The 27987-nt window shown below is 46.4% G+C and overlaps 1 protein-coding gene across 3 annotated transcripts in view; it reads left to right on the forward strand.

Moving 5' to 3' along the window:
- The window catches only part of RTN1 (reticulon 1), a 121907-nt gene that overhangs the window by 70427 nt on the left and 23493 nt on the right, over positions 1-27987 (forward strand). For all 3 annotated transcript variants that reach the window (XM_065838874.2, XM_071809759.1, XM_071809758.1), the window contains exon 3: positions 1227-2009. In XM_065838874.2, the coding sequence (XP_065694946.1) occupies positions 1227-2009 (783 nt within the window). The remainder of the gene's footprint in view (positions 1-1226; positions 2010-27987) is intronic.

The following is a 27987-nucleotide window of genomic DNA, read 5'->3' on the forward strand; positions in this document are numbered from 1 at the left end:
CCCTTTACCTGATTCATCTTGGCAAAGGCATATGATCAGGAAGAAATCAGCTATGCTATTGCAGTGAGAAATTCAGTCAGAAAATAGCCCAAAATAGTGCTGATTTTTTTTTTCCTAAGTTACATCTGATACAACCTCTTTCCCACCTTCTGTTGTAGAGGAGCTTCCAGAGGTGGCCAACACAGCCGGGTGGCCCTGGGGAGTTGATGGCAGCAGCTGCACCCCAAGCAGTTCCAACCTGACTGGGGAATTCAGCCTTTTTCCCCCCAAAAAGGGAGGGTCTTGTGTGTGGATGGCAGCCGCACCTCATGCTGCCTCCATCGCCTCTTCTTGTGAGCACTTAACAAAGGAAGTGAAATTGCATGTGATTTCATTACAGAATCCCATGTGGTAAAGGGATATACAGGGAGGCAGAACAGCTGGGAAGTCTGGTGCTGGGCTGCCTTCTAGTATGGGATGTGGGCTCCTTGCTCATCCTGGGTGAGCCGCCAGCCTTTTTAGCTGCTCATTTTCACTCTTCAAGCAAATCCTCTTCAACATGAGTCAGAAAATGCAGATAATTATTTTTGTTTCAAATTTTGGGTGACAAGTTGGTCAGTCGTTATTTTGGTTAATGTAGTTCTTAATGATATTAAGAATTACAGTTGAAAAAACGGGTTTCATGCTTGCGCCCAACTGAGATAAAAGCACAAGGAAAATTCATTGCCCACCCCCTCAAAAAAAAAAGAAAAAAAAGTCTGAGGAAAGTTTGCACCTGGAACATTTCATGCCTCAAAGTTGAAGTTTGACAAAATTACTTGTAACTACACATGGGTTGTTACGATCACCAGTGCCAGGAACCAACCAGCCCCATGTCCCCAGAACAGATCCGTACACATCAGTGATAGTCAGATGCTGTCATGTGTGGCCTGAGCCCACATTCCTTACAGGTGGTGATTTTTCTGGTGAAATCAATATTGTTGAGCCACTGGCCAAGCACTGACCAGCATTGCGGCATGCCTTGTGCCTCTTTCGTAATGAATATGTGCACAGAAAATGCTCTGTGAGGACAAGCTGTTAATCCTGTTAGTCATTCCAAACAGGGAGACTTTCTGCCTGTGGTACCAGCCCTGCTAAAGGGATCCATGCTGGTGTGGAATCTGTTGTGTTTGTTGCCTAAGCAAATAGAAAAATCTCATTTTTAACTTTTTTACTTTTTTTTTTTCCCCTTTCTTTCTGGGTGGCAGAACCGTCTGGCTCAGAGTCACAGGGCAAAGGCAGCCTGTCGGAGGATGAAATCATCAGTGCCATCAAGGAAGCAAAAAGCTTTTCCTTCGAGACTCCAGAGGTGCAGCGGTCGCCAGCCCTTTCCACTGAGAAGAGAGACCAGCGGGCCAAACCTGGGCGTCCTGCCATCTCCTCATCCCTGGATAATGAAGCCAGCAGCGCCGAGTCGGGGGACTCGGAGATCGAGCTGGTCTCGGAGGACCCGCTGGCTGCCGAGGAGGCACTGCACTCCAGCTACATGACCTTCAGCCACATCGGAGGGCCCCCTCCATCGCCTGCCTCCCCCTCCATCCAGTACAGCATCCTGCGGGAGGAGCGGGAGGCTGAGCTTGACAGTGAGCTCATCATAGAGTCCTGCGATGCCTCGTCGGCCTCCGAAGAGAGCCCAAAGAGGGAGCAGGACTCCCCTCTGATGAAGCCCACGGTCATGGACATTATCAAGGAGGAGAACGTCTCGCGCACTGACGCCTCAGACTACGAAGCGAGTAAAACAACAGAGAGCAGGATGAACAGGGAAAACCTGGCAGAGTCTGCATCCCACCTGAAATGCTCCTTTGTTGCACCAAAAGTAGGTGCTGAGCCCCCGACCTCCGCTGTAAGCACCGAGGAGCTGAAGGAAAGAATAATCCTGAAGAAACCCATCGAAGAAACTGTTGTTAACCAAAGTAAAGTGTCTTCCAAGGACTCTGGCAAAAGAAGTCCCATGGCTTTGCCCCTACTGCCATTTTTAAATAAGCAGAAAGGTAAATGCAGATATTTATGCTGGGTTTTTTTGCAATGCTGACAAAAATGGGGAGGAGGGAGAAGCACCTGTTCCTTGTAGAGGAGATGTTAGTATTGCTGAGCAGGGGGTGTTGCTGGCACTGGACCACCTCAGCTGCAAGCTGGGCACGCCTGTGACAATGCACACGTCTTTGCTGACCTTCCCATCCTCTTCTTTTTCTCCTTTCCCTTGGGGGGAAAAAATATAAAAATACCAGCAACAATAATTTTTAGGCTTAAGCATGTAGAGATACTGGCTCAAGCAGTAACCCCAGGAAGACAAAGAACAATAAATGATCACTTTTTTCTTTGCAGTAATACCTGCCTTGCCCTAGGGAAGGGGTGCAACCAGGAGGGTGGTCCTACCTCTCCCAGAAATGTGAGGATAATGTTTTTGAGGATATATTTAGTAAAAAAGATTTGGAGGAAGAGAGGGACTGGGTTTGGTGAGTCTGATTGTTACTGAAGCTGGTGCAGCTTAAATGAATCTGACACCCTCCAATCTGAATGAGAATTTGGTGTGCACTTCCAGACTGGTGCAGGGAGGCAGGTGGCTTGGGGGTGCTTATCCCAGCTCTGTGTGCCCCTCTGAAAGCCCTTTCTCTCATTCATCTTTGGGAGAGGGACGAGCAGGACACTTCCCTAGTACTCAGGTGAGCTCAGGGGCACTTGTCTCACCATGGGATCCCTTCAAAGCTGGTATAGAGCCAGCCAGGGCCAGATTTTGCAACTTGAACCCATCAAACCCCTAGAACCAATGCCAGCTTTTGGCCAGAGCTAAACCCTGGGGACCAAGGGGTAGCACACGGTCACTGCACACTGACACTACCAGGGGTCCCTGCAGCCTGTAACTGCTATAGTTCACAAGGCACACAAGAGAAAAAGGCATTTTACTCTTTGCAAGATGCCAGCTCTGAATAGCCAGAACCCTTGTGTGCCTCTGGCTTTGTAGGCTGGCGTGGGAGAGAGCCAGGGACACTGGGGCTGCCCCTGCTCCCCTCTGCCCTCTCCCCGGCTGGACTTGGGGGCAGCGGCTGTTCCTGGTTCTTCTATCCGATGGGACTCTGCAATTCAGAAAGCCGCTGCTTCCTTGCAAACAACTGGGTAGAGATGAAGAGGGGGAAAACCCCACCCATGCTGCTTAGAGAGCGTCTTTTTCTGCTGTCCATGTTTGTGCAGACATCTGAGCACATGATGGCCTGGAGACGTGGCAGACGCGTTTAAGTGGCACATTTTTACAACTGATTTATCTAGTGCTGGGAACCCAAGCGTGCACATCTAGTGAGGAAATGGCTCGAACTTGCATGATGTGCTGAGGACTGCAAGATCTGCACTGCAATAAAATATGTTAATATTGATATTCTTAGAGATAATGAACTAATTACATTAATAGGCTGAATAGGAAACATATGGTTATTGCTTGTATGTTTTCCTGCTAGGTTCTCAGAGCTTGCAGTGTCGTGCTGTGCATCTCTTACCTCCCTCATGGGTAGGATGAGCTCAAACCATTTCCCTGCCCCTTCCCAAATTCCCCTTTTGTGGGACTGGCCCAGGCCCTGCCCAAACTCTGGAAGCCCTAGGGCTGATTGAATTTACCTTACACACCTTCCTGCCTGGAGTCTCTGCAACCATGTTGTGTGTGTTGTTTTGGGCAGACAACTAACATACTTGGTTTTGAATTTGTGGAAAGTAGTTGGGGAACGTCACACAGGCAGCTAGTTGTCTGTCCCTTGATCTTGATATTTTGGGTCCCATTACAATTTTCAGTCCTCCTTGATCTTATTCAGATTTTGTTTGCCTAAGTTTTGAGTCTCATTTAATTTCTGTCACTGCCGAAACTGATGCCAACAGAGGCTTGTTCTCAGAGAAAATCCCTGTGTGCGTGAACAGACATTCTTCTTGCATCTCAGTGCGTTTGTGTTTCCTATCTGTGTTCCCATAGGATAGTAGTGGCAGCGATGTTTCCTCCAGGACTGACAGACACAAGACAGCTAATTACTATTTTGCGGTGCATAGAGAAGTATTTGGGCATATGCTTTTCTGCCTTGAAACACTCCAGTGCCTAAGGCAAGGAAAACAAAAACATAAAGCCTCTCAAGAAGCTTGTTGCTAAAACCTATGTAACTCTTTAAAGCTGATTTCAAGGTATGGGGAGATGGGCTCTAAATAAGAAAATATGGATGACAGTGATGTCCACTAGAAGTCACAAGTGTTTGCTTCATGGGTTGCTGTGTCTGGGCGCTAGGTAATTTTTTGTATTGAAAGTAGAGTGTGGGCCTCTTCTTCTGACATGGGAAAGGAGATTCTGCCCTTCCCTTGGCCAGTTCATGTGAAACACTTCAGTGGTTTTTCAGTTATCAGAGGTGAACCAGGGGATGTGTTAACAGGCTTGGTAGAACCAGAGCATCCCCCCTGGGTCCTGCCAGGCTCCATCAGCCTGGAGCCACATCTGTTGGCAGGGAAATGATGTGGCAGAGCACATCCAAGGGGACAGGGATTGCCTTCGTAGCATCAACTTGACGTCTTGGCAGAGCTTAACATCGTGGCATGGTATGTGTCATACGCCAACTCAGGCGCAGCTGGCAGGCATTTGGCACAGACCACACTCAGCCAAAGTGATGAGCATAGAGGGAGATGTGGCAGTGCTGCACAACGGAGGTGCTGCAGAACAATGTCACCCAGAGACAGAACAGCATCATCATTCCTTAATTTAGAGAATTATCTTAATTATAGTTACCTGTTATTAAGAGAATACTAAAAAGATGTGACCATGTAGTTGTTAAAAGATAGAAAACAGAAAAATCTTCATTGTTTCCTGTTACGTCCTTGTTACATGTCACCTTGGAAGCATCATGCTACCACCACTAATCCTTATTAAGACATGATGGTTTTAGTGATGTTCACAAAGTGATCAACCTACGACCATGGCAAGTCCTCCCTGAGTTCAGGTCAGTGCGTTTCTGGGGATTCATAGGAAACTATTGGTTCAAATGAAACTGTTTCACATGCCTGGTTCTGTTTCTGACACCCAGCTGTAGATATTTCTGTGGCCCTTCGCCACCTCATTACCAGATATATGTAATTTAAAAATAGCCATTAGTTTCACATGTGTTAACTATTTCACAGTGCGATACTGTAATTCTGCTAAGGAGTTTTCTACTCACACCCTTGGCATTTAATATACTTTACATGGTTCATCGGAAGAGTTTGCCCTGGGCTGGCAAGACAAAAATTGATTTTTGAGTGAACAATCTGAGAAATACATGGAGAAGCTGTGCAAAGTGGAAGCCCAGCGTTCAGCCTCACCCCAGGAACAGTCTTGCTGATAGTTTTGCTGGGGCATAATCCCTTAGGGACCTCTCTGGTGTGTCTGCAAGGAGTGTGGAAATCACAGCCATTCCCCTAAATAACAAGGTGGAGCACAGCAAGTGCATGTGTGTTTTGCGCAGTGATAACTCAATGTCTCTGCTTAACGTCTGTTGCCATCCAGTGGCAATAACAAAAACAAGCAGTGACTTCTTACCTCCATTTTACTGGAGCTGATTACCACGATTTGAAAGAGCAAAGCTGTTCCCATGCCGGTAACCACCGAGGAGCCTCCCTTGCTTTTCACCATGGTCAGAAAGATCGTGTCGCCTTGCATTTGCTGTTCAGCTATCACTGCCCCCACATCAACCCTGGCATCTCCTCCCAGAGGTGGACACAGCCCTTATACAACAGGGCTTAAAGCACATCTGGCTGTGGCTCTGCAGGAAAGGAGCTTGCCAGCTCAGTTTCTTTTTTTTTTTTAATATATATTTTATATTCAGCCACAGAGAAGGATGGCCAGATGCATTTGTGTTTTCCAGTAGTCAGAGCAAGGAATGCAGATCTTTAGGTTTATTCCAAGAAAACCCTGTCTTGCAACAGACTTTCACAGACTTTGGAAAATAATGCAGCTGATTGGTGTGGCTTGCGCAGTGCTGTGATGTTGTGTAACTCAGGTGACATCCAGGACGGGCTTGCACATGGCTTGGGCATGCAGGAAATTTCAGAAAAGACCTACTGCCCTGGAAACCTGCATCTTTTATCCACGGGCAGTTTGCAAGAAGTCCAAAAGAAGCCTGGACCAAGGCAGACGTCTGCCTTTTGGCCGAGTCCTTTCCTGTCTTCTCTTGCCATGCCTGTCATAGCTCTCTGCCAGGGTGACCTAGCTTATCGTGTGCTGGTGTTCCACAGCCTGGGGACCTGGTCCTGGATGGACATTTCCCTTATGCTGTGGCATCAGGTCTCTCTCCAGTCTCTCCTTCAGTGACAACATTAGGAGATTCCTTCTGCTTGATCTATTTAGTGAACATTCAGCAGCTTGGTACCTTTCAGATGACGTGTCTCAGCTCAAGTTAAAAAAACAAACCTGGGTATTCATAATAATGTTTACTTTCGTTTTCTTTTCATTTTATGGCAAAATTGAGCATAGGGAAAAGTAAGACCCAGTCCCAGGGCTGTGGGGTCATGGCAGTCACTCACATGCTAGGTGGCACAACAGGTAGGACCCAAGGTCCAAGCAGGGTCCTGCTGCAAAAGCAGTCAAATAAAATTCATCATTTGAAATGCTTAATTCTGCAGTACAGTTCTATGCCACCATGCTATGAAGCATCCTGAGTTTTATGCCTTATAAAAGGCTTTTGTAACATCAATCTGGTTACTCCCCTACCAGAGTGTGTCCTTACTACACATCCTTTGTGGCTGCTGTGGCTCTAAGCACCTGTGGGGGACACCAAGGTTCATGGCCACTCATCTATATGTGGTAGCTCAGTGTCTCTCAGGTATTGTCATAAGCTGCAGTAAAGATCATTTTGGTTTTGGGGTGACACTGGCAAATGCTCTGGGTTGGATAACATGTTTCCCTCCCCTCCCTGGAGCCTCTTGTGCCATCCCATGGTGTCTGGGGCTGTCACTCAGTGGATGAGCACCAGTGTGGGCTTTGCACCTTTAACCTGTCACTGTGACCCTCTCTGGTGCCACAGACAAACTGATTTTACACAGTTTCTTGAGATGTTTTTCCGGCAGAGATCTGGGAGAGACCTTAACTTATTGGAAATACTTTTTGTTCAGCAAAACATCATTTGCATCATGTTAGCACATCCCTGCTGTTGGAGGAGTTGCTAGTGAGGCATTTTTCCATGGGAAGGGGATGTTTGGTAGGATGATTTAGCAATCTGAGGCTCATGTCTCATCTGCGTGCTTTCACCAGGCTGGCTCTGCAATCAGCAGCAAGCTGGGCCATGGCTTAAGCATACGGTAATGTTAGTTTAATATTTTAGTGCCATCTGCTGTAAGTGCCTCCACACCCTGGCCCATCTGTTTTGCCTGCTTCAGTTTGCTTTTTATGGGGCTCTGGTAGCTTTGGATCCTTTGGAAAGTCCCTGCTTGGAAAAGGTGTAGGGGAGAGGGATGTCCTGCCTGGGGTGGGACTGTCTTTGTCTTCTGATGCTGTAGAAGTGGGGTAAAACCTGCCCAGAGATGTAAATATGTGAATTTAGGCCTGGCCTAGCCACAAAATCTTGGAGTAGATTGGTGAACCTCTGTGCGCTTGCCTCCCACGTGGAATAATTTAGGTGGGAAGGGATCTGTGGAGGTCTCTAGCCCAAGCCCTTGCTCAAAGCAGTTTGGTCAAGTTGCTCGGGGCTTTTCTGCCTCTGTCCATCTTCTCAGCAAAGGCAGAGATTTGGGGGTAGCTGAGAGTTGGAGCCTGTAAATCTGGGTCAGTCCCATGATGGCACCTCAGCACCATTAGCCGCAGGCACGCTGCAGAGCAGGGTAGAGGAGAGCTGTCCCTCAACGTAGCTTCATGCAGAGTGGGCTGGTGGGAACTTCACAAGGTCCAGAGAGCTCATCTCCTGGCGCACAGCCAGGATCCCTGGTAGCGCACACTTGACAGATGCTTGTGACTCATTTGGAAAGGCCTCTGTTGGCAGATCCTCTACCAGCTCCCAGGTGTCTATCAAAAACAGTTACCATTCTTCCATCCTTCTTCACTTTAGGCTAAGAAATTCAAACTTCTTCAGTTTTTTCTCTTTTGTCAGGTTTTCCAGTTTTCCGAATGGTCTTTTTGTTCCCTTCATTCTTTTCTACCATTGGTTGACTCCTTCTTGAGGTGGAGAGGGTGTTCGCGTGGAGGAGCTGAGCTGGAGAAACCTGGAGACATTCAGGTCATGGTGGTGGAAACAAGCAGTGTACACACCAGCAGGTTTGTGCGGTACATTGTTTCTCTTCCATTCCTCCCAGACCTTTTTTTTTGAGGGAGGAAGGAGTGATTTTGGCACTTTCTGGCCTCAGGAGTGGTTCAGGATCACCTGTCCTCTCCACAGAGGGGACAATGAGACCTGGTGGTCAACATGCTGGCTCTGGGGTTCTCCTGGAGTCCTGGTCTGGTGGGAGCATAACTGGATCTCCTAAGTGATGAGCAGTCACTTTAGAGGAGATGCCTGTGCCCTGGAGAGGATCAGAGCAAAGCAGAGAACAGGGGATTTCCTCTCTTCTCTCCCCAGATGATGGTTTGCTTGGGCAGTGGCTGGCATCAATAACCACCAAATGCAATGATGCCCTCTCCTGACTAGCAGCATGCACAATAGTGCATGACCTTTCAGATCACAACCTGTGTTGTCCATAGCCTGAGCATTTGGCCCATTTCACCTCTGGCATCTGTTTCCGTCCCTGATTTTTGGATGTGCTCGTGAAAATTACGTTCAATGTGTTGGGTAAGGTCAAACGTTTAAAACAGAAGTGTCGAAGCATCTTAAACACAGTGGCTGGATGCTCAGAGGTGCTTTTAAAATTGGCATAGCTTAAAGTAGGAGGATCATAAGTCTTCTCATGGGACTGCTATCCACTCCACTGCCTGTGTATGAGTTAAGTACAGAGCTATAAAAATTTATAGGCTTTATCCTTCTGTTTTCATATATCTTCCCTTTAAGAGGAAAAGACTCCCTCTGAAGAGCTGTCATAAGTCATAACACTCAAACAGAAGTTTACAGACCTTTCTGATAGATATGACACAAGACGGTGTTTAAAAAATCTTCCTGCGAGGTCAAGATTGTAATCCTGGCCAGTAAAAAAAAAAAAAAGAGCTACTTGTTTGACTACATACAGATGCCTGATGGTTATATCAAGTGTTTAAATCAAAGCCATGAATGGCGAAGTCTAAGCTGAGCACAGCAAGTTGGTGGGTATCCATACACAAACAGCAACTGCTGAGAAGAGAACAAAGAAGAAAGATGTGTAATGTGTGAAGATCATCCCCTGTGAGCTGTGCTGCACAAGCTCACTGCTCACTCTGCCCCGTCCACATCCATGGCCATGGCCATGCCAAGGTCAGCTCAGTCCTGCTCCGGGGGGAGGCAAAAGGAGACAAACAGTTTGCTCATGGGCGATGTTTCTGTGCATGTGGACAAATAATTGCAGAATCACTCACAGTTTAAGCACGTTTTGAAAGCCAAAATCTAGACGTGGTGTCCCTTTCGGTGTCTCTTGGCATCAGCGATCAATGACTCAGCTTTCAGGGAAGGCTGTGACCCTGACAGACCCGTGCTAGCCAGTTTTTCCCAGATGCCTACATATATATATATATATATGTATATATATATATATATATTCTTTGCCTGAATCCTCCGAGCAGATCTCAGAGATCTGTTATTGACCGAGAAATTTAACACCTATTGATAGCTTTTCTGTGGCTGACACAATATATAGTAAGGAGAGATGTTTCTTCTGGGCATACGGAAACAAGAAAGAAAAAACATCATGTATAATGAAAGGCAAAAGTTATATCATCTGCAAGGTTTTTCCATAAATGATGTAAAGATGTTTCTCCATACCAATTCAATATTTTAGCTCAGAGGTGCTCAGGGAAGTTTATACGCCATAATATAAATGAGGTGAAGGAAAAATCGAAACATTTTACTTTTATTCGTGCAGAATATTTTGCCTCTTAATTCAGTCTTCTTGCAAATTTAATGTTTTGCAGGAAACTTCTGGAATATTTCATTTTCTGATCTGCTTGGAATGTTGATTCCAAACCTCTGCAATGCTCTGTGAGCTGGCAATCATGGGTTTCCACCAGTTTTATTGATTAATTCTGAGTATTGACTCGTTTCAGGTCAGATTTAAGTGTGTGATTAAGGTCTGGTGATATAAAATACATCTCTATTTCTCAAGCAGAGGTGAAATACGAACTTTTGAACTTGTCTGGCAGTTTCAGGGTGGCTCTAATTCTGCAGGTGTTAAACAGAATAAGGGCTTCCCTGAGTATTGCTATTTGTGTCTGGTAGGTAGCACGAGGTTAAAATTAACGTATTTGACTGTTGTGAAGGGTGGGCGTGTGACAGGAGATCTCTACTGGGAATAAAACCTGGAGGTGTGTATTGATTTAACTGGTGTTTTTCCTTAGCTTCCGAGAGTACACGGCTGATTAGGACATAATAGCAATATTGACTGAAAAGGGGATTTTTTTTTCCTTAGGAGGCTGCTATGTTCATGTTAGTTCAGAACAATATAGAAAATAAGGGACATGCAGTGAGTGAACAATTCAGAGAGCTTGATTTCCTCCTGAAGAAAGAGTGGTGATTTTGTTACTTTAACTCTTAATCTTAACTCAATTACCACTTTCTTTTGTTTTACTACTCTGCAGTATTTTTTCCTAACTCTCTTGACCTTTACTCAACTTGGTAGATCTTACCCACTGTTTTTATTTCTAGAGAGGTATCACAGATATCCTCTCCCTCCTGATTCTGACAGTAGCTTGGTGGTTACATGGGAACCATAGCAGTGAGAGGTCATTCTGGTGTTTCGATTTTGCAGCACTTAATTGCATGTGAGGAATACAAACAAGTATGGAAAAAAAGCTAATGCTACAAGAAGACAGGTTGGTTTGGGTGGCAGTAATCTTCTGCCTCCACCGCAGGTCTGCCAAGTGTCACCCTGTCTGTGCTGGGGACATTTGGTGATATCAAAGTTGCTTAAATCAGCTCTAGCAATGAGAGTGAAGGTTTATCATTTTGGTAGCGATGATGGATTTCACACGTGCTCAGAGTCTGGGATGCTCCAGCCAAGCATCGTTTATGAAAACTTGGCATACAAGGATCCTTGTGCTTCTGAAATGGATTTTTATCCACTCAAGAGGACTGAGTGTTTGTTTCCTGCATATTCAGGGCTCAGAACACACAAAGCATGACAGATTTGCAAGCCACGTTACGCAGCAGTGAATAGTTTGTGCAAAAAATACCCTGCCAGTTGGATTGCTTTGAGGTGAAGGCTCTTTACCAGAAAACTCATTTTAGGGTTTATGTTCCTTGCAGCTTCAACCTGAGTCACAGGTCTATGCACTGAAAGTCCTCTGATATCGCTTGCGCGGAGGAAACCTTTCCCACCTGGTGCCATGTGATTTTGTGTGGAACCGATGATCTCTTCCAAAGGTTTCGGCTGGTGTCGGAGTTTGCTTTGTGTCGTGGCTCCCCGTAGGAGTCTCCTGTAACATAGGTGCCGATTAGCTCCACCTGGGTGCTGCCAGTCCCCCTGCAATTCCTAACATCACTGGAAGCCATGTACAAGCTTTCTCACAGTTCACATGAAAATAACCCACAACTCAGTTCTTTAGAGCACAAACTACTGTGAGCGGTGACCTCAGGAGTCCTCTCTAGAGCTTCAGTAACTTGAGAGGCACAAAAAGGACACAGATAATCAGTACCACCTTTGCAAAAAAGCCATGTCTTAGACAGAAAGAGGCTTCCAAGGCAGCAAATTTAGCTTGGAATAAGGATTTAGCATTAGACTACCCAGATTGCCAGATAAAGTAGGAATCCCAGTAAAGACTGTCCCCTTTCAAACTGGATCCTAAAGAATCATTTGCCAGGGAAACAGCTCTTGGTGTTGCTACGTCATCTGGTTGGATGGAAACACTGTTGGAACAGCAGGTCATACCAATGAGCAAAATGTAAATTTTTTTAATTGCATCTTATCTTTTGAATAGAAGGTGCAGAGAGATTGCAAAATTTAAGGGGAAAAAAAACCAACCCCCCCCCCTAAAAACCCAAACCAAACAAAAAAGAAAACAAAATGAACAGAGATTTCCAGGTCTGAAACCTTGGAGGTATAAACCATCTGCCTTACTTGATGTTCCTTGAGTTTCACAGTCATGTAAGATCAAAATCCAGCCTCTGACAATCCCAGAGACACTGTTTTCACAGCAACTCATTTAAAATCAACCTAGAATCTGTGCTCACTCAGTGGGTGCTGTTGGCAGGGGCAGGCATTGTACAGACAGGTTTTTCTGCTTTCTTTCAGAAATATAGGCAGTTCCTTACAGAGATGGGGGGGGAGTTATTGCAGACATCCTAATGACATGCTGATAGCATCCACAAAACAAGGCCTGTATCTGGGCAACGAGCAAGGAGAAGGGGAGGAGAGCTTACAGAAAAAACAGCGGAGATTAAGAGTCAGGATTTCTGAAGGTTACTTTGTCGGTTAATGTACCGTTGAAACCTGAGCAGCTATGCTTACTTGCTTAGGTTAAGTGTGAGAACCTTTCCGAAGGATGGAACTTGCTTACCAAAGTGACAGAATGAGCTGCCTTTGCTGTTCATCTCAGGCACCTGCACTGGAGCTGCTGGTCTGTGCTGCTGCTGTTGAAACATCAGACCCATGTATACCCATAGCTGAAAGGGAAAGGTTGTTGCTCCAACCAGGGAGTCATAAAATGAGTGGGATTTAATAAAAGCCGTCGTAGCAATTGTGCCTTCTGCAATGAGCGCTCACCTATACGCTGTATTTGCACAGACGGTTATTGCAGCTGGATCTGATGTGCTGACTCTGCTGCCTGCTGCTCCCAGACATGATAATTGCACATGCAAACTGGGTCAGCAGTTGAGTGTGCAGTTATGTCTGATGTTCCAGGGAAACATCCCTCAGTCCTTGCAGGGAAAGGGTCTGAGTAGTGCCATTTTGGGGGACTGAAGATGTTTCAGGCACAGTGACAGGACTACTGGAAGCTGAGAACCTACAGGTTTTGTCCATGCTGAGAGCCACAGTTTTCTCAGCGCTGCAGGTTGGCAGTGAGGGATGGTTAAACAGTCCAAATCTCCAGGCAAAGCAAGAAAGGAGATGATATTGTCATCTTAGAGGTTGGATGCTGAAACACGTGCCCACTCATCTTAAAGCCCCTTTGTCTAGAAAAGCTGCTGAAAAGGGACCAAGATTGACTAATTTATCATATGATTAATTGATTTGTTGGGTGTGATGAATTGATTTCACAGCAATAACACCAGGAATACACAACAGAGCTCGGAAATGACCTCATTTTTTTCTGAATCCTGGTTTGTGAGATCGTCCTTGTTGCGTGGTTATTGACCCTTACATCTAATAAATGTCTGTGAAAAAACAGCGGGTTTTTCCATCATTCAAAGTGGCGATGAGCAGGAGCAGCAAGGCACCATGCGTGAAGCAGAATGGTTAGCAGCACACCATTTTTATCAAGGGGATGATTTCCATATATATAGCTAAATTTCCATATAGCTTTGGTAATGTACTTTCTACTTGTAGATCTTGCTCCTCCAGCAGCAATAAAGGGGAGATTATGTTGGAATGAAGTTTAAATGGAGAAAAAGGCTAAAGAACTGATCCTACTAAGTGCTGAAGCGGCTTTGGCACGTGCTTAATGGTGCTGAATTATTCATTGAGTTGGCTTGGCAAACTGACATTGCGAAGGGAAACAAATGAGGGTGCTGGAGAGAAAATGCCAAATGATGTGTTAGCCAAACACCCCGGTGTCACAGATTTCACAGAGGATCTGCCCTGGGATCCCACCCCTTAAGTGCCAGTTGCTGCCAGGTATGAGCCTTTTATTGAGGGCAGAGTGAAAGTTTTGGTCATGCACGCAAAGTGTGACTTTGGTGATGCTTTTGGGCTCGGATCAGTTCAGTTTGTGACGGAAGACCTTCCCTTCGAGGGGAGATATTGCAAACAGCAGGGAATGCGCAGCAGGCAGCTGTCTAGAGCCAGAGGTGTGGTTATAGCAGGTAGAGCCATGAAATCTGAAAGATTAACCCTTGTCAGCCACATCTGCCCAGAGGACTGTCACGGTCCACTCAGTGATGGACTCGTGATGGTTCGTTTACCTTGATCTCAGAGTGCAAAATTAAGGCAACCAAAAAGCCAAGGGGTTATAATTCAATCAAACGGTTTTACTTTATTAATTTGCCTGTAAAGTGGCACACGATAGGGAGAGAGAAAGTAAGAAAAAGAAAAGAGAAAAGAAACGGGGAGAGTAAAAGTAAAGATGGGAAGTGAGGCTGCATTTACCACCAGTAGAGCTTCAGAGGTGTCCCTATGGTCTCTGGTCCTGTAGAGTCCGGCCGGTCCTACATTGTGGTTCAGAATCCTCTGGTGGGAAGATCTCCACAGTGTCCATTCAGGAGTCGTCTCTTACGCTTCTTCACCCCCTCTCACTCCCATTGTTTGAGGCCAGTCTTCACCTTGATTTCGCAACCCAGGCTTGTACTGCACAGGCTCAAAAGATTCACGCTTTCTTTTGCCGGTGCTACCGTGGCCACCGTTCAGGGGTCTTTCTCTGATCCATTGGGTGACCTCAGGACCCTTGGCAAGCTTCTGGGCATGCTCCTTTTCATTGGCCATTGTTTGGGGGAGCAGGTAGGTGACAGGTGTGACCAAGGCTGTAGGTGAGAACACATCTTCTGGACGGCAGCTATTGTCCCTGGGTCAAAGAGACCCTCGTAACAATCACTTTCAGGAGGCAGGGGCAGGTTTGGCTGGAGCAGCAGGCAAAGTCTATACAGCAGCCATTGTGAGCAGCAGCCCCCCCATATCCGAGAAACCAGTGCAACACAATGCTTCTCCTCAGACCTCTCTCCAAGTCATTGTCCATGGGTTCTTTCTGTCAGGGCCTCAGTTCTCTCAGTTCCTGATGGTGATGTTCAGGCAAATACTGCTCCATCTTCAGACCGATTCTTAAAAGGACATACCATATCCTCTTTGTCTGTTTTTAGAGTGTCTTGCTTTCTTCTGTTCCTGCACCCCTGGTTAAAACTCAGCCACAAGTTTTGCAGTGTCTTACCCCAGAGCTCCTTCTCCCCTTTCCCTGACCAATCTGAGCAGCTGTCTGCAGGTTTTCCTCTCTCTTCCCTGCACTTCAGATCCCATAGAAAGAAGGGAACGATGTCCCATCAAAGTGTTCTGCATTACTGTGTTTCGCGGGAAGGGAGGGAACTGAAGCCTCATCTTCAGCGTGATTAGGATCTGACCCTCTTCTCAGGGACAAACTGAGGGGAGGCATTACCTTTGCAGTATTCAGTGCACTACAACCCACAGCAGTAGCTAAGAGGAGTATCTGAGATGAGCAGTAGCCGTCTAACACATGCTTGATGTTACATGAGGAGGGGCTGAAAAGATCAATGTGATAATCATGGACTCACAGGTCTGGCTGTGCTGTGGTTTGAGTCCTGCCTGGGGAGCAGAATCGTTTCCTGGCACCTCTCTGTCTGCTAAGACTAGAAATGCTGCCTCAAACACCATGTAAATGGCTCTGCTACATATAGCCGAGCTCTCCTGGGTATTCTGGAAGAAAATATTCAGAGCACTTGGCTTCATCTCCTGTTGTTCTGATTTGGAGATGCTGGCAGCTGAGATTTTCAGGATTTATTTAGGTGGAAGCTTTACTTTTGCCCTGTGGGCAAAGGGTGGAGTTTAGATCTGCAGTTTCTATTCATGGATTTGAGTCAGGCATAGATGTGTATCATACCTATATGTGTAATTCTATACCTAAGCCTCCCCATCTCCTCCTACCTGCTCAGCAGAGAGAGTTCCCAGCACTGCTAAATGGAGGTTTTGCAGAGAAAGCAGGGGGACAATCATGCATCAGAAACACACACAGCAGGAACTGTCTGGCCGTTTACAAACCAACATCAGCACATCCAGCTGTGCTCAGCTGCATCCAAATACCTTGTTTCTGGTTTCTTTGGGCTCCTGCAGTGTGCAATGCTCCTTCTTGTTTCCAGAGCCAAAAGCAAAGCCAGCCCCTGTGCCATCCCCACCAGCGACCAGCCGTGCTCACACCTGAGGCTAAGACCGTCCCATCCACTTCCAGCAAATACCATAGAACAATTGTGACAGTTGGGGTTTGTAGCTGATCTGTCCCTAAAGTTGTCCCTGCTAGGGCGTGCAGTGGTGAGCCCTGAGGTCCTGGTCCCCATCACTCGGGACAGGGGCTCGTCAGAAGGACCCACAGCCCCCACCCAGCCTGTGCTTGTGTTTCCTCAGGGTGTCACATCCAGGTCGAGCCAGGTGTGACCAGGCATGTGGGCCAAGTTTTCATCTCATACCTATCAGCCCTGGCTCAGGAAAAGGAGTTACAAACAAGGAAGCATGCACAAAGCTTGTGCATCCTAAACCTCCAAGGTTTGTGTTTTCCCAGGATCGGTTCTCCCTTACTCAGCAACAGACCCTAAGAAATGGTAGATTCCATCTCTGTGAGCTTATTTTGGGTAATCCCCACCAAAAGGAAAAGAAGTTTGAAAAATCATATCACTGAAGAAGGTTCTGCCACACACTTTGGTTTTGTATGGGTTTTTTTAAGTAAGATTAAACTGTGGGGGATTGACTCTTTCCAGAAAGGTGAGAATGCAACATGCTTTTGGCAGTCACTCCTGCAGGATTTTGCTTTTGCTGACCAAAGTGAAGAGGCTGTAAAATGCTGAGGCACACCTTGTGCATTCTTTTAGCATATTTTAAACCAAAATAGGAAGAGAGAGGATGTAAATATTTACTGGAATTGTGTATCAGAGGGCACCCAGGGATCCACATTTGGATAATCTGCATTGCAAGATAAGTCAGGGGAATAGCAGATGACTTTGAAAGGCTGTAGTGCTAACCATGTTTCTTAACATGCACAAATTGCTCCCTGATTTCGTAAGGAAAAAGAAAGTTCTGTGCTGATTATTTGTTTTAGATCTTATTTTATTTGTAGTGCCTGGAGACCCAGGAAAGATCAGGATCTTTTGTGTAGCGAGAGAAGAGCAGACAGTAAGATCCCCTCCTTGGAGAGTTTGCAGGATGAATTTCAGTATGAGGAAGATTATTTAATGCATGAAACTGGGAAATTTCACCATTTTATGTTGGCTGAGGGTCAGCCCTGCTTTGCCTGGTGCCCATTCCGTTCTTCAGTCCCTCAATCCCCCAGCCGTGGTGCTACCCTTTGGGTAGGGGTGGGTGGAAAGGTGAGAGGGAGGAGAGACAAGCGAGAGGGCTGAGATTGGCTCTGATCTGTTTCCAAACCTTTTCCCTGATTGGATCCATTTGAGAAGGGAGAATTGATAAAATCTTTTGCTGGTGAGTCATGGCATGCGTGGCAACGTCAGTCAGCTCCATGTACCCCGACCGCACCTGTCCCATCACGAAGAGGAAAGATGAGGAAATGTGTCTAGTATTCGCTTTATAAAACAGACATACAGAAGTCTGCCCACCTCTGTTGAAAGATGAGATGTGTCTCTCCTCTTCAGGAAATGTTTTGGCCCATTACTTGTAGGTAACGTGAATGAGCGATGTTCTCTCCAGTCCCTGCCCTTGCACATTTGCTGCATGGTAAGATGGAGCTGCCTTTACAGCCCAGGTCTCTCATCAGTCTGATTCAAAGCTGCTCCCATTCCCATAATATTTGAACTCAGCTTTAAATCCAGCTTGTGGAGAAGGATGCGGTGGGTTTGGTGGGAGATGAAGCACAGCCAATCTGTGCAAGCACATGATTCCTCCTGTTGCATATTATAAAGGATGCTTCTGCTGTACATTAGAGGAACGGAACTAGGGCCAGAGATCTGCTTTAATTATTCATCATTAGCAGTAGCTGTTATTACTTAAGAGCTGCCCTTCTTGGCCTGACATACTAACTGCTAGCCTGTTTCTGTCCTTGGTTGCTACCATCCAATAACCTGCTGCATGTGTTTTTGAAGTGGGCTAAAGTCTTCTCCACCAAGTCCAGCTCCAACCCGTTGCTGTCGCCCAGTAACACCAGACCTCCTGGACCTCCCCTTGGGCCTCTTCCTTGCAGTAATTCAAGGCAGCCAGTACTTTGCTTCTTGTTTTGGTCCCAAATGTGTGCTGGGATACCCTTGCTGCACTCCATCCATATCCCCCTGAGCCTGACTGTGATGCTACGTATGATATATTCAAGGGAGGAGTTTCCACCAGCAGTGCCAGCACACTTTACTATTATCTCCATTTCTCCCTGAGAAGCACAGGCCTTGTTTACTCTTCTTTTAATAACACAGATGGTTTTAATAGTTCTCTGCCTTCGCCCCCAGTTCTTTCTCCTTGTCTGTAGTCTGTTTAGTGCTTCCTTCTAAGTGATGGCTTTGTCACTTAATCTCATTAAAACTTCTTTTCATTGAACTCCATGAGCTGCTTATCAGACCGTAAGCCTAATCTCCCATTTGTAATTAATTTGTTCTGTGCCTCCTACAATTTGGCATCACTAGATAATGGCACCACTCTCAAGGTCATTGATACACAGAGCAAGGTAAACACCAGTGGCTTCTGTGCTAGCTGCCCTGCTAGCCTTCTCCTTCCTCCTCTCTTTGCCACACTGCTTGATTTTATTGACACCTTTCTCCCTTTCCATCACCCAATTTCCGACGTGTTTCGGATGCTTCCTGTCCAGTATGTGCTGCTGTATGACTCTACACATCAATATCCCACACTGTCTGGAGGCAAATGCTTTTCTGATATCCTCTGCACTTATCTGCACTGGTTTTCTGCTCACCTTCTGGTTCATTCCTATGTGGTCCAAGAATTTAGGTGCACTGTTCTTCCTTTGCTGAGTTACTTGTTTTAAAACTTGCAGAGCCTTGTCCTCGTGGGCTCAGGGTGGGGAATGGGGTACAGGAACCTTTTACTTTCAGACTGTTGGGCCCAGTGGACACTCAATGTCCTGCTCACCAATGCCATAGGTAGAAACAAGCCACAAATCACTATCATGATTTGTTGTCCTTATTTTTATTTAAAAAAAAAAAAAAAAGTATTATCATAGTTCATTGGACCAACCCGTTCCACCAGGCAATTCCTGTTGGTGGGAGGAAGAAAGAAAAATCAAGCGCTAACCAGAGATGAAAACCAAACCAGCTTCCCTGCTCCCTGCAGGTCCTGCTGGGATGCTGGTACTCAGCACCAACACAGACCATGTATAAACAAGTTTGCAAGGCCCTGCCCTGTCTTGGTCACCTGGCCTGAAACCCCCTTTCAGCAATGAATTTCACAGGCTAGAAAAGGCAAGAATTATACTTTTGGCAATAACTGGCATTTTCTCTTTGGGATGTGCTGGTATAAAGCTGTCTGGGATTTTTGCATGCTCTGGGGACACCTGGTCCAAGCTAAATCCCTTCATTTTCCCCATTAAATTTATTTTCATCTCACATATTTCCCTGTTCAAATGTAGTATTGAACAAACTCAAGTTAATTTGACCCATTCTTTCAATTTTCGCTGTTCTCCCCCTGAAAGCTATCTACTAAACTTAAGTAATAAATGCACACAGAGCTGTCATTAGATCATAGGTATCGGTATTCAATACAGTATTGATCGCAGTATTCAGAAATTCAGCGTTCAGGCAGCTATAGAGAACAGCTCCTAATCCATTACACAGAGCTGTGGGGAGGAAATCTCACAAGCACTAAAAACTCAGGATTTTTAACCCACTAGAGTCTGCAACTCTATTTTCTAATCGGCAGCTTTTGTAGGTCTGCCTAATTTTTATTGCCTGCCAGTCAAGAAAGAAAACAACATCTACTGGTGAGAAATTCTGCTGCCTCTTGGGAGAAGGCAGGCTGCTGTCAAACGGATATATGTATATATATTTATTGGGGTAAATGCAGGAAGGATGTTTTGCATTTGCTCACATAATGGTTGCGCACGTATCAGCCCCGCTGCCTTGCTGGGAGCCAGCGCAAGGCAACTGGGAAGGAAGATCCAGGTCAGTCGCTCGTGAGCAGCTGTGTGGAGCGGCTGCGTTCAAGTCGCTGAGTGCCACATTTTGGTTGAGAGGCAGCTTTTTACCTGAGGATATACGGTAATTACTCCCAGTGAAACGTGCCTGGCTCAGCAGCAGGAAGGTGCATTTGCAACACGCTTGCAAGCTGTTAGGAAATGCATGTTTTGTTGGAATGCGGTGATGCCTCAAGGTGCCAGTTGAAGGCCAGGAAAACTTTGTGGTTGTTGTGAAAACTAAGTTTCTGCTCAAAGGACATGTTGATAAGAGTGACTGACTGACAGACAGACTGACTTCAGGAGACTTACGCCTGAGATCAGAACTGGGTTTGGATCAACAGACAAACCTTCAGTTTTCCTAAACAATCAGTATTTCCTAAACCATCCTTGTTTTGACCTCTCTCTGAGATACACTCCTTCAAACCATGCTGAAAACATCTTTTTAATCAGTTTATATAACTCCCTTTGTGTGCTGTGCTGACATTCTCTGCGCTCACACAATTACTACACCAATGGGATCAACAAAAGAATAAAAATCATTTTATTCAGTGCATACTGTGTTTTCTCTAAGAATGAGCCCAAGTTCGGTTTCATTGAGCTGTGATGCGCTTGGACTCTGGCCCCTAAAAACAGCATTGCAGCACTAAATATCTGCTATCTTCTATCTTTTATCGCAAGGGATTGTTTAAATTTCAGTTTTGTTTTATTTTTAATAATCCATTTGTCTCTTCAGACTTGGGAGCAGGCAACGAGATCGCTGTGATTTGCAGCCGCAGGCTCCCTGCTCCCTTCTCTGCTTCCATGGAAACGTGTTGGATGAAGTGAAACCAGGCATAGACATAAAGTACATGATTTCCAAAACATTAGCTTTTGTTTGTGAGAAGCCCTTTGCCTCCAGTTTGTACAAAACTCTGGACGAGGAGGAAACCCCTTTAGGGAGGGGCAACTTTTCGAGGTGCCCAACTGGTGTTGCTCTGGGTGCTGAAAGCATCCTCCGTCCCTGAGCACATGTGTTCAGGGTGAAATATATGGGACAGGGCAGGGTCAGTGGGTTTTGGAGCTGATGTTGTTATAGCAGTGGCATTTGAGGCCAGGAGAGTTCAGCTTTAATGTAATCCCTTTGCTTTACCTTCATCTCCTCCCTGGGTGGGAGGATCATAGCCTCCTCTGCATTTCGGGACCTGAAAAAAACCCCAATTTGCTCATGTAATAGCTCCACGTGTCTGCTGGGCAGCCTGTCTCCTCCCTGGGTCATGGTAAAAAACAGATTATTTGCAGTTTGAGGGCAAAACAAGGACAGGCTGCGAAAAGGGCAGTGGCTGACACAGACCCACATGGCACTGGCAGGGCTCAGTGCAGGTTTTTGGGTGGCTGGTGTGCTTTGTGGGGGGAATTGATGCAAAAAGAAAGCACTTGTAAGAGAAAGTGGACCTTGAGCGACAGCCACCAGCTCCTCCTGCATCTCTCATGCAGCAGGCTCTTGCTAGAAAGGCTCTCACCCTGTAGGGACACCAGCTCGCTCTGTCATTAGAGGCAAAACTGGAAACCTGCTGCCACAGGCATAACTCCACGAGGCCTGACCCTGCTGCAGAGCCAGGTCACAGAATCATAGAATAGTTTGGGAGGGAAGGAACCTTCAAAGCTCATCCAGCGCCACCCCTGCCATGAGCAGGGACATCTTCACCAGCTCAGGTTGCTCAGAGCCCCGTCCAGCCTGGCCTGGGATGTCTCCAGGGATGGTTCATCCACCACCTCTCTGGCCAACCTGGGCCAGGGTCTCACTACCCTCAGTGTCAAAAATTTCTTCCTTATATGTGGTCTGAATCTCCCCTCTTTTAGCTTAAAACCATCACCCCTGCTGCGGTGGTCTGGTTTGCAGGAGCTGAGCCTGAGCCTTGGCAGACGCACACCCGATATCCTCTGCTTGACCCCTGTTTGTTGGTGAGAGAGAAAAAAACCTCTAATGAGACATTGAAGTGAACAAGTTGCTGGGTGCTACTTATATGAGCTGCCTTTCCTGTACGGAAAATAAGTGTATTTTATCATCCATCACTTGCAAAGTGTTCAGATTTTGAAGGCTACTTCTCTCTTTGGCAGTCTAAGCACAAAGTAGGGCAGAAACCTTTTTCCCAAAATGAACCCCAAGCCAAACCCTTTCAGCTGCAGGACAGACTCCCATTTCAGCAGCCAGGAAGCCCATCCATCCTTGGCCTCTTAACAAAGCCCCATCTAAAGTGTCAAGAGGTAAAAATAAATGTCACTCACACTGTCTGATTATTCCACAAGATTCATGCTAATCAGAGTCCTTCATTAATTATTTAGCTTCAGGGAAATGTGCCGAAAGGTTCTGACAGTTCAGATGTGCTAAGTAATTGCCACATTTACTTCCCAGTTAATGGGGAAGCCAAAATAAATTGTACTGGGCTGAGTGGGGATGCATGGGAGGGTAAAGGAGGGGGAGCCAGGACCTTCCTGCCTTTATATGTGGTTTCATGGATACCCTGGAGCACCCAGAGCTTCACCTTGTCTTGAAGGGCTCGGGGTCTGAGCACTGGAGCCCTCAGCACAGGACAGACATGGACCTGTTGGAGAGGGGCCAGAGGAGCCACAGAAATGATCCGAGGCTGGAACAGCTCTGCTGGGAGAACAGGGTGAGAGAGTTGGGGTGTTCAGCTGCAGAAGAGAAGCTCTCGGGAGACCTTATTGCGGCCTTTTTGTACTTAAAAGTGGCCAATAAGAAAGATGGGGACAAGCTTTGTAGCAGGACCTGTTGCGATAGGACAAGGGGTGATGGTTTTAAACTAAAGGAGGGAGATTCAGGCTGGACATGAGGAAGAAATTTTTGACACTGAGGGTGGTGAGAGCCTGGCCCAGGTTGGCCAGAGAGGTGGTGGATGAACCATCCCTGGAGACATCCCAGGCCAGGCTGGACGGGGCTCCTGATTGACGATGTCCCTGCTCATGGCAGGGGTGACACTGGATAAGCTTTGAAGGTCCCTTCCCACCCAAACCATTCTATGATTCTATAGAGTGGTCTCCTTTTGTCTCAGCGTGGGCTGGGCATGTCACCATGCTCAGCCACAGCCACCTCCATCATCCCGTCTGTGCATTCCTATAAACAGCCTGTCTCCATGCATCATGTCTCCTTTTGCTTTCTGCCCACTCCAGGGTTGTTCTGGCTCCTCAGGCCAGCACAGGGGCTGCTGGTTAGTTTTGCTCCCTGCTTCCTGAGCAGGATTAGGCCCTGTCTTGCAAGCAGCGCTGAGCTGCACCCTGCACACAGAGCTGTGCTCCTCCCGGGTTGCTGAAGCACGTGGTGACAAGCAGCAGCTCTCCCTGCTCCAAAATAAGTAGGTCTTGAGACTGCAGGTTTGCAACCTGAGGAAAACAAACAAATGCGGAGTGGTGTGGCCATATTTATCAGAAACTCAGAAGCTGTGGTTCACAGGAAACTTTGATCACTTAAAATGTCAGGCAACTCAGGATAAAAAAAAATAAAAGGAGAAAAAAAAAGGCAGTTAAAAAGCAAGTGTTTTGGAATAGATAAGAGCTGCTGCTTCCAAAATGAAGTACCATCCCTGCACTGGCTCTCAGTACTAGACAATGTAATCTACAGGGCTGATGTCTCTCAGCTTCAAGCTGGTGGGGGTTCCTTATTTACAAAGGCTGGACCTGCGGGTGCTGAGGACCAGGAGGACTCGGAGACCTGCCTGGCATTCAGCAACAGCTGATCATGTTCGCCGTGCCTGTGAAAGGTGGGGTTCATCAACAACAAAATATGACATCTAGGTTTGGGTTTGTTTTGCCTGCATGTACAAAGATTGTGGTTTTCTTGAATTTATCATAATTTAAAATTAATGTCATGCCACTATGTTTTATCTCTGGTTCGTTCACCAGAAATTAATTTTAAGTGTCTGGCATATGAAATGCAAGAGGCTTAGATGGGACACAAAGATATCGTGGCTTTGGTCTCTGTATGTTTTTGTTAAGCATGCAGTACAAAGGGCTATTTGGTGGCACCTGTCTCAGTCAGGGAGTTTCAGCAAAGCCCCTTGTGTTTAAATGTTTACCAGGAGTGAAACACTTATAGAAAACAGCTCAGAATTCCCAGCAGACCTTTTGCAATGCTCACCCAGACCTCTTTTACTATTGGGAATTCTTCAGTTTTTGCAAAAGCCAAACCTGTTGCAAAGGAATTCTATTCATGCAGAAAATGCAGGATCCTACCCTTCCACCTCACGTTGTTCGTGTGCAGTGCTCTGGGATAACTGCTATTTCTGTATCTCTGCAAATCCACCCTGTTACTCTGAAACTACTGCTACTTCTTCCATATCCACATGCTATCCATTATTGAAGCAGAGTGGTTAAATGTACTGTGATATAAGGAAAACATTTTTCCTTGTTCAGTTTTATCCAGGGAACTTTCATGTTGCGTATTAATTGATAAAGATGGCAAAGTAATTCCGTTTTACATGTACTTATTCAAATTCACTCTGTACCTGCTATTATATATTCATGCTCATCCCAGAGCAGAGGGCTATCATTCCTGTGCAGAAGTGATCAGAAAATTGTGGCTCGTAGTGTTTAACAATACAATCAGGGAAATTTGAATTCCTTAGGTGTTTTGGTTTGGTTTTTTAAGTGTGGAATAGTGTTGCTGATCTCTCTTTAATCCCTTGGCCTTGAGAATAGGAAATGAAATTGTCTTTTCTCAGCTACTCGACGTCAGCATCCAAATCAGGACTTTCTCATTGTGTGCAGCGAGGGGGAGTGAGGATACATTATATTCAAATACTCACGGTTGGAATCTGTTCCTCAGAGAGGAACCCATTTCCACAAATTCAGTGGATTTATCTGTGTTCAGCATTTTTTTATTCTCTTTTTGCTCATTTTGCATCTATATGCATAAGAAATATCATTTTAAGGATGACTGATGTTAAGTTCTTAATGAGCTGGCTGATTTTGCTGATTTGATGCTGGAAGCTTGTTTCACTTGGCTTATGGTATAGATATATACATAAGAGAGATACATATGATCCATCCTTTCCTCTTCCCTCTGCCCCATGTGAGGAGATGGGCTGGGGCAGGGCCAGTCCCTCCAACACTTCTCTGTGTAGCTCTTATTCTAGATAATGTCCTAAAATGCCCCACAAAAACATTTTCCTTGCTCATTTCCCCAGCAAACACAACTCTGACCACTATCCAGGCGACACTTCTGGCACAGCATTTCCTGATCTAATTGTTCTAATTACCCTAGAGGCCCATAATAACATTTAAAAATCAGAGTGCTGCTTCACTGTCCAAAGCATTTCTCCAGCTGGTGCTCATCTTGGCTCTCACCAGAGCCCTGCTCAGATTCTCTCTGCTCTCCCCATCCCACAGCATTGCACTGACACTCCTTACACACCAATATTTTATGTCCTTCATTTATGTATAAATATCTTTTCCCCTTGGACAATACTAACATTCCTCACTCATCAGGCCTTCGCAGCACTGTTAGCATTGCTGCAATAAGCAATGCTCTGCCTCCTCCATCACCTTTGCAAGCACTGTGGGGTTGCATCTGCTTTCCAACCCCCTCCCCTGACCTGTCCCCCTTTTCTCTGCAACCTTGGGCAAGATTGTTTCCAAATTATCAGCTGACTTCCCAGCCTGTGAATGATTTAGTGCTGTGGCTCAGTGAGTGCCACCCCTCCCTTTGCAGAGAGCATTTTGGTACCCAGGAATCTTGCATCCATGGAGCATACGGTTGTGGCTACTTCATCCAGTGGTGTATTAGCGGTCTGTTTTCTGGGGAAAGCTGGGGTTGCCATGACAATTGTGTGTTGGTCGAGCTGCTGTGTGTGTGACCACAGCATCCGCACACCTCCGCTGCTAATGCATTTGTCCTCCTGGTCTCCTATGCTGTGGGGAGAGTGATGGGGAATGCAAAGATGTTGAGATGCTCGATGCAGCTCTCCAGCACAGTGCAGAGGGGTCCACAGCTCAGGGCCAGCTCAGTTACTTCTTTCCCCAAAGAAAATTACTTTTTTTTTGGAATGGGGGCTGGGGAAGGGGTCTGGTCTACAGTAAGTCACTCTGCACCTTCTCCCACCCGCCTGGTTTGGGCTGGCAGGAGGAGCACTGGGCACAGAAGCAGAGAAGCCAGCAGAAACGCTGCAAACCAGAGCCCATTTGCAAGCACCCCAGGCTACCTGTGAGAATCCCAGACTGAATTAGAACGTTGTGGCACTGCTGCAAAAGAAGCCTGGGTCTCCTGAGTCTCTACCCTCAGGCTGTTGGTTTAATTTACTGTCGCATTTGCACAATTTGTAGTTGCATTTTGCACTTGAACGGAGCGTCACAGCCCCTGAATCGGCACCTGGAGCTTCAAAACTTGGGTCTGATCCCAGTAGGACAGGAGGTAGAGGCGGCCCCTGTAAGCTGGAAGCCAGGCTTTGGGCATTTTTCTGAGCGCATCTTTCCTGAGGGCTGCACGAGAGCTGCCTCAGCCCGGCACCTGTGTGTGGAGGAGCGAAGGGCAGGACTTGGCTGGGCAAGTTCTGTGGCTGCCTCTTCCTCCCAGCAAAGCAGCTTGGAGGGGCTGTGCCTGCTCTGCAGGGTGCCAGCAGTGCAGAGGGACAGCCAGTGAGATGGGCTGCTCCAGAGCCATCTCCTCTGCCCCCAGCACTTGACCTTGCCCAGGCAGGGACTGTGGTGCTGGTGGCTTGTGGCACATCCATGTGGCAAACTCCAGCCTTCGTTTCCCCAGTTCAGACGCTGGCTGCCAGACCTTGCTTCAAGAATTTGCTGAAAGTGTGACTTTTTCGTCTCTTCTGGGCACGCTTGGCCCAAAAAGAGGCTCCTCTGTCCTCCAGCATCCTTGCCCAGCACCAGGCAGGATTTCACTATTTCCAAGAGCAATGGATTCATCTTTACGATCTTGCTTGATCTCCACTGGTCCAAGACTGAGACCCTGTAACTTGCATTGCAAAAATGTGTGAGGCTTCTTTGCTAGAGCAGCAGATGTTGTGCTAGGTGCTGCAGAAATTAAGTTTAAAAAGCAGATGATGCCCCAAATTTAAATAGACCAGGCAGACCCAGAGACCCAAGAGAGATGATTCCCAAGGTCATGTAGGAAGCCTGTGGCAGACACGAGGACTGAACATAGATCTCCCGAGGCCCAGCCACACTGTGGTCTCGGGACTGTCTTCTCTTTTGTCTTCCAGTGCATTAGGAAGATCAGTTAATGAAATGGAATTAATAATGCCAGCTGCAGCACCAACAATGCTGTAAGGGAGACGAATTTAGCAGCACAGGCTTAAAAGCGGCAGGTTGGAAATGGGGGTAGGCTGCAAGGACCATAAGAGTTTGCTCTGATGGGGGAATTCTGTAAGTCAGCCAGAGTTTTAGGGTCTCATCAGCCTTACTGATCATATCTTAAAAGAGGAAGGAGGATGTACCAACTACGTCTGCCAATGGAGAGAAACACCCAATTTTAACGTTCCCAGCAACTGAAAAAATTAGTCCCACTGGAAAGAATCAAAAGACTTTTCTAGGTCAATGGCAGGAATAAAGCCTTCATCTCTGTGATCCTCATGGTTCAAAAATAACATTAAAGAACTAAGAGAAATTATCCACTGCTGAAGAGCCAGGAGTAAATCAAAATTTGTTCTTATGTGTCAGACATGCTGTTGCCTGCAGGGGTCAGCGAGCTCAAATGGCACTGCAGAAGTGACAGCCACCTCTGGGATGGCTGGTGAAGAGGATCTGTGCCAGGTTCACTGAGGGACTGCACATCAGCAGTTCAAAAATGGAAATGGAAAATGGTATTTTAACAATAGCATCAAATTTAAGGACTTCCCCCCCCAGGATGGCTCATTTGCTGGGATTCAAAAAAGGCCACCTCAATCCCAGGGGGGAAAGCAAGTGCAAAGGGTGTCTCACCTGATTCTTTCACA

Source organism: Patagioenas fasciata, chromosome 5 (assembly GCF_037038585.1).
Source record: "Patagioenas fasciata isolate bPatFas1 chromosome 5, bPatFas1.hap1, whole genome shotgun sequence".
In the NCBI taxonomy this organism is placed as follows: domain Eukaryota; kingdom Metazoa; phylum Chordata; class Aves; order Columbiformes; family Columbidae; genus Patagioenas; species Patagioenas fasciata.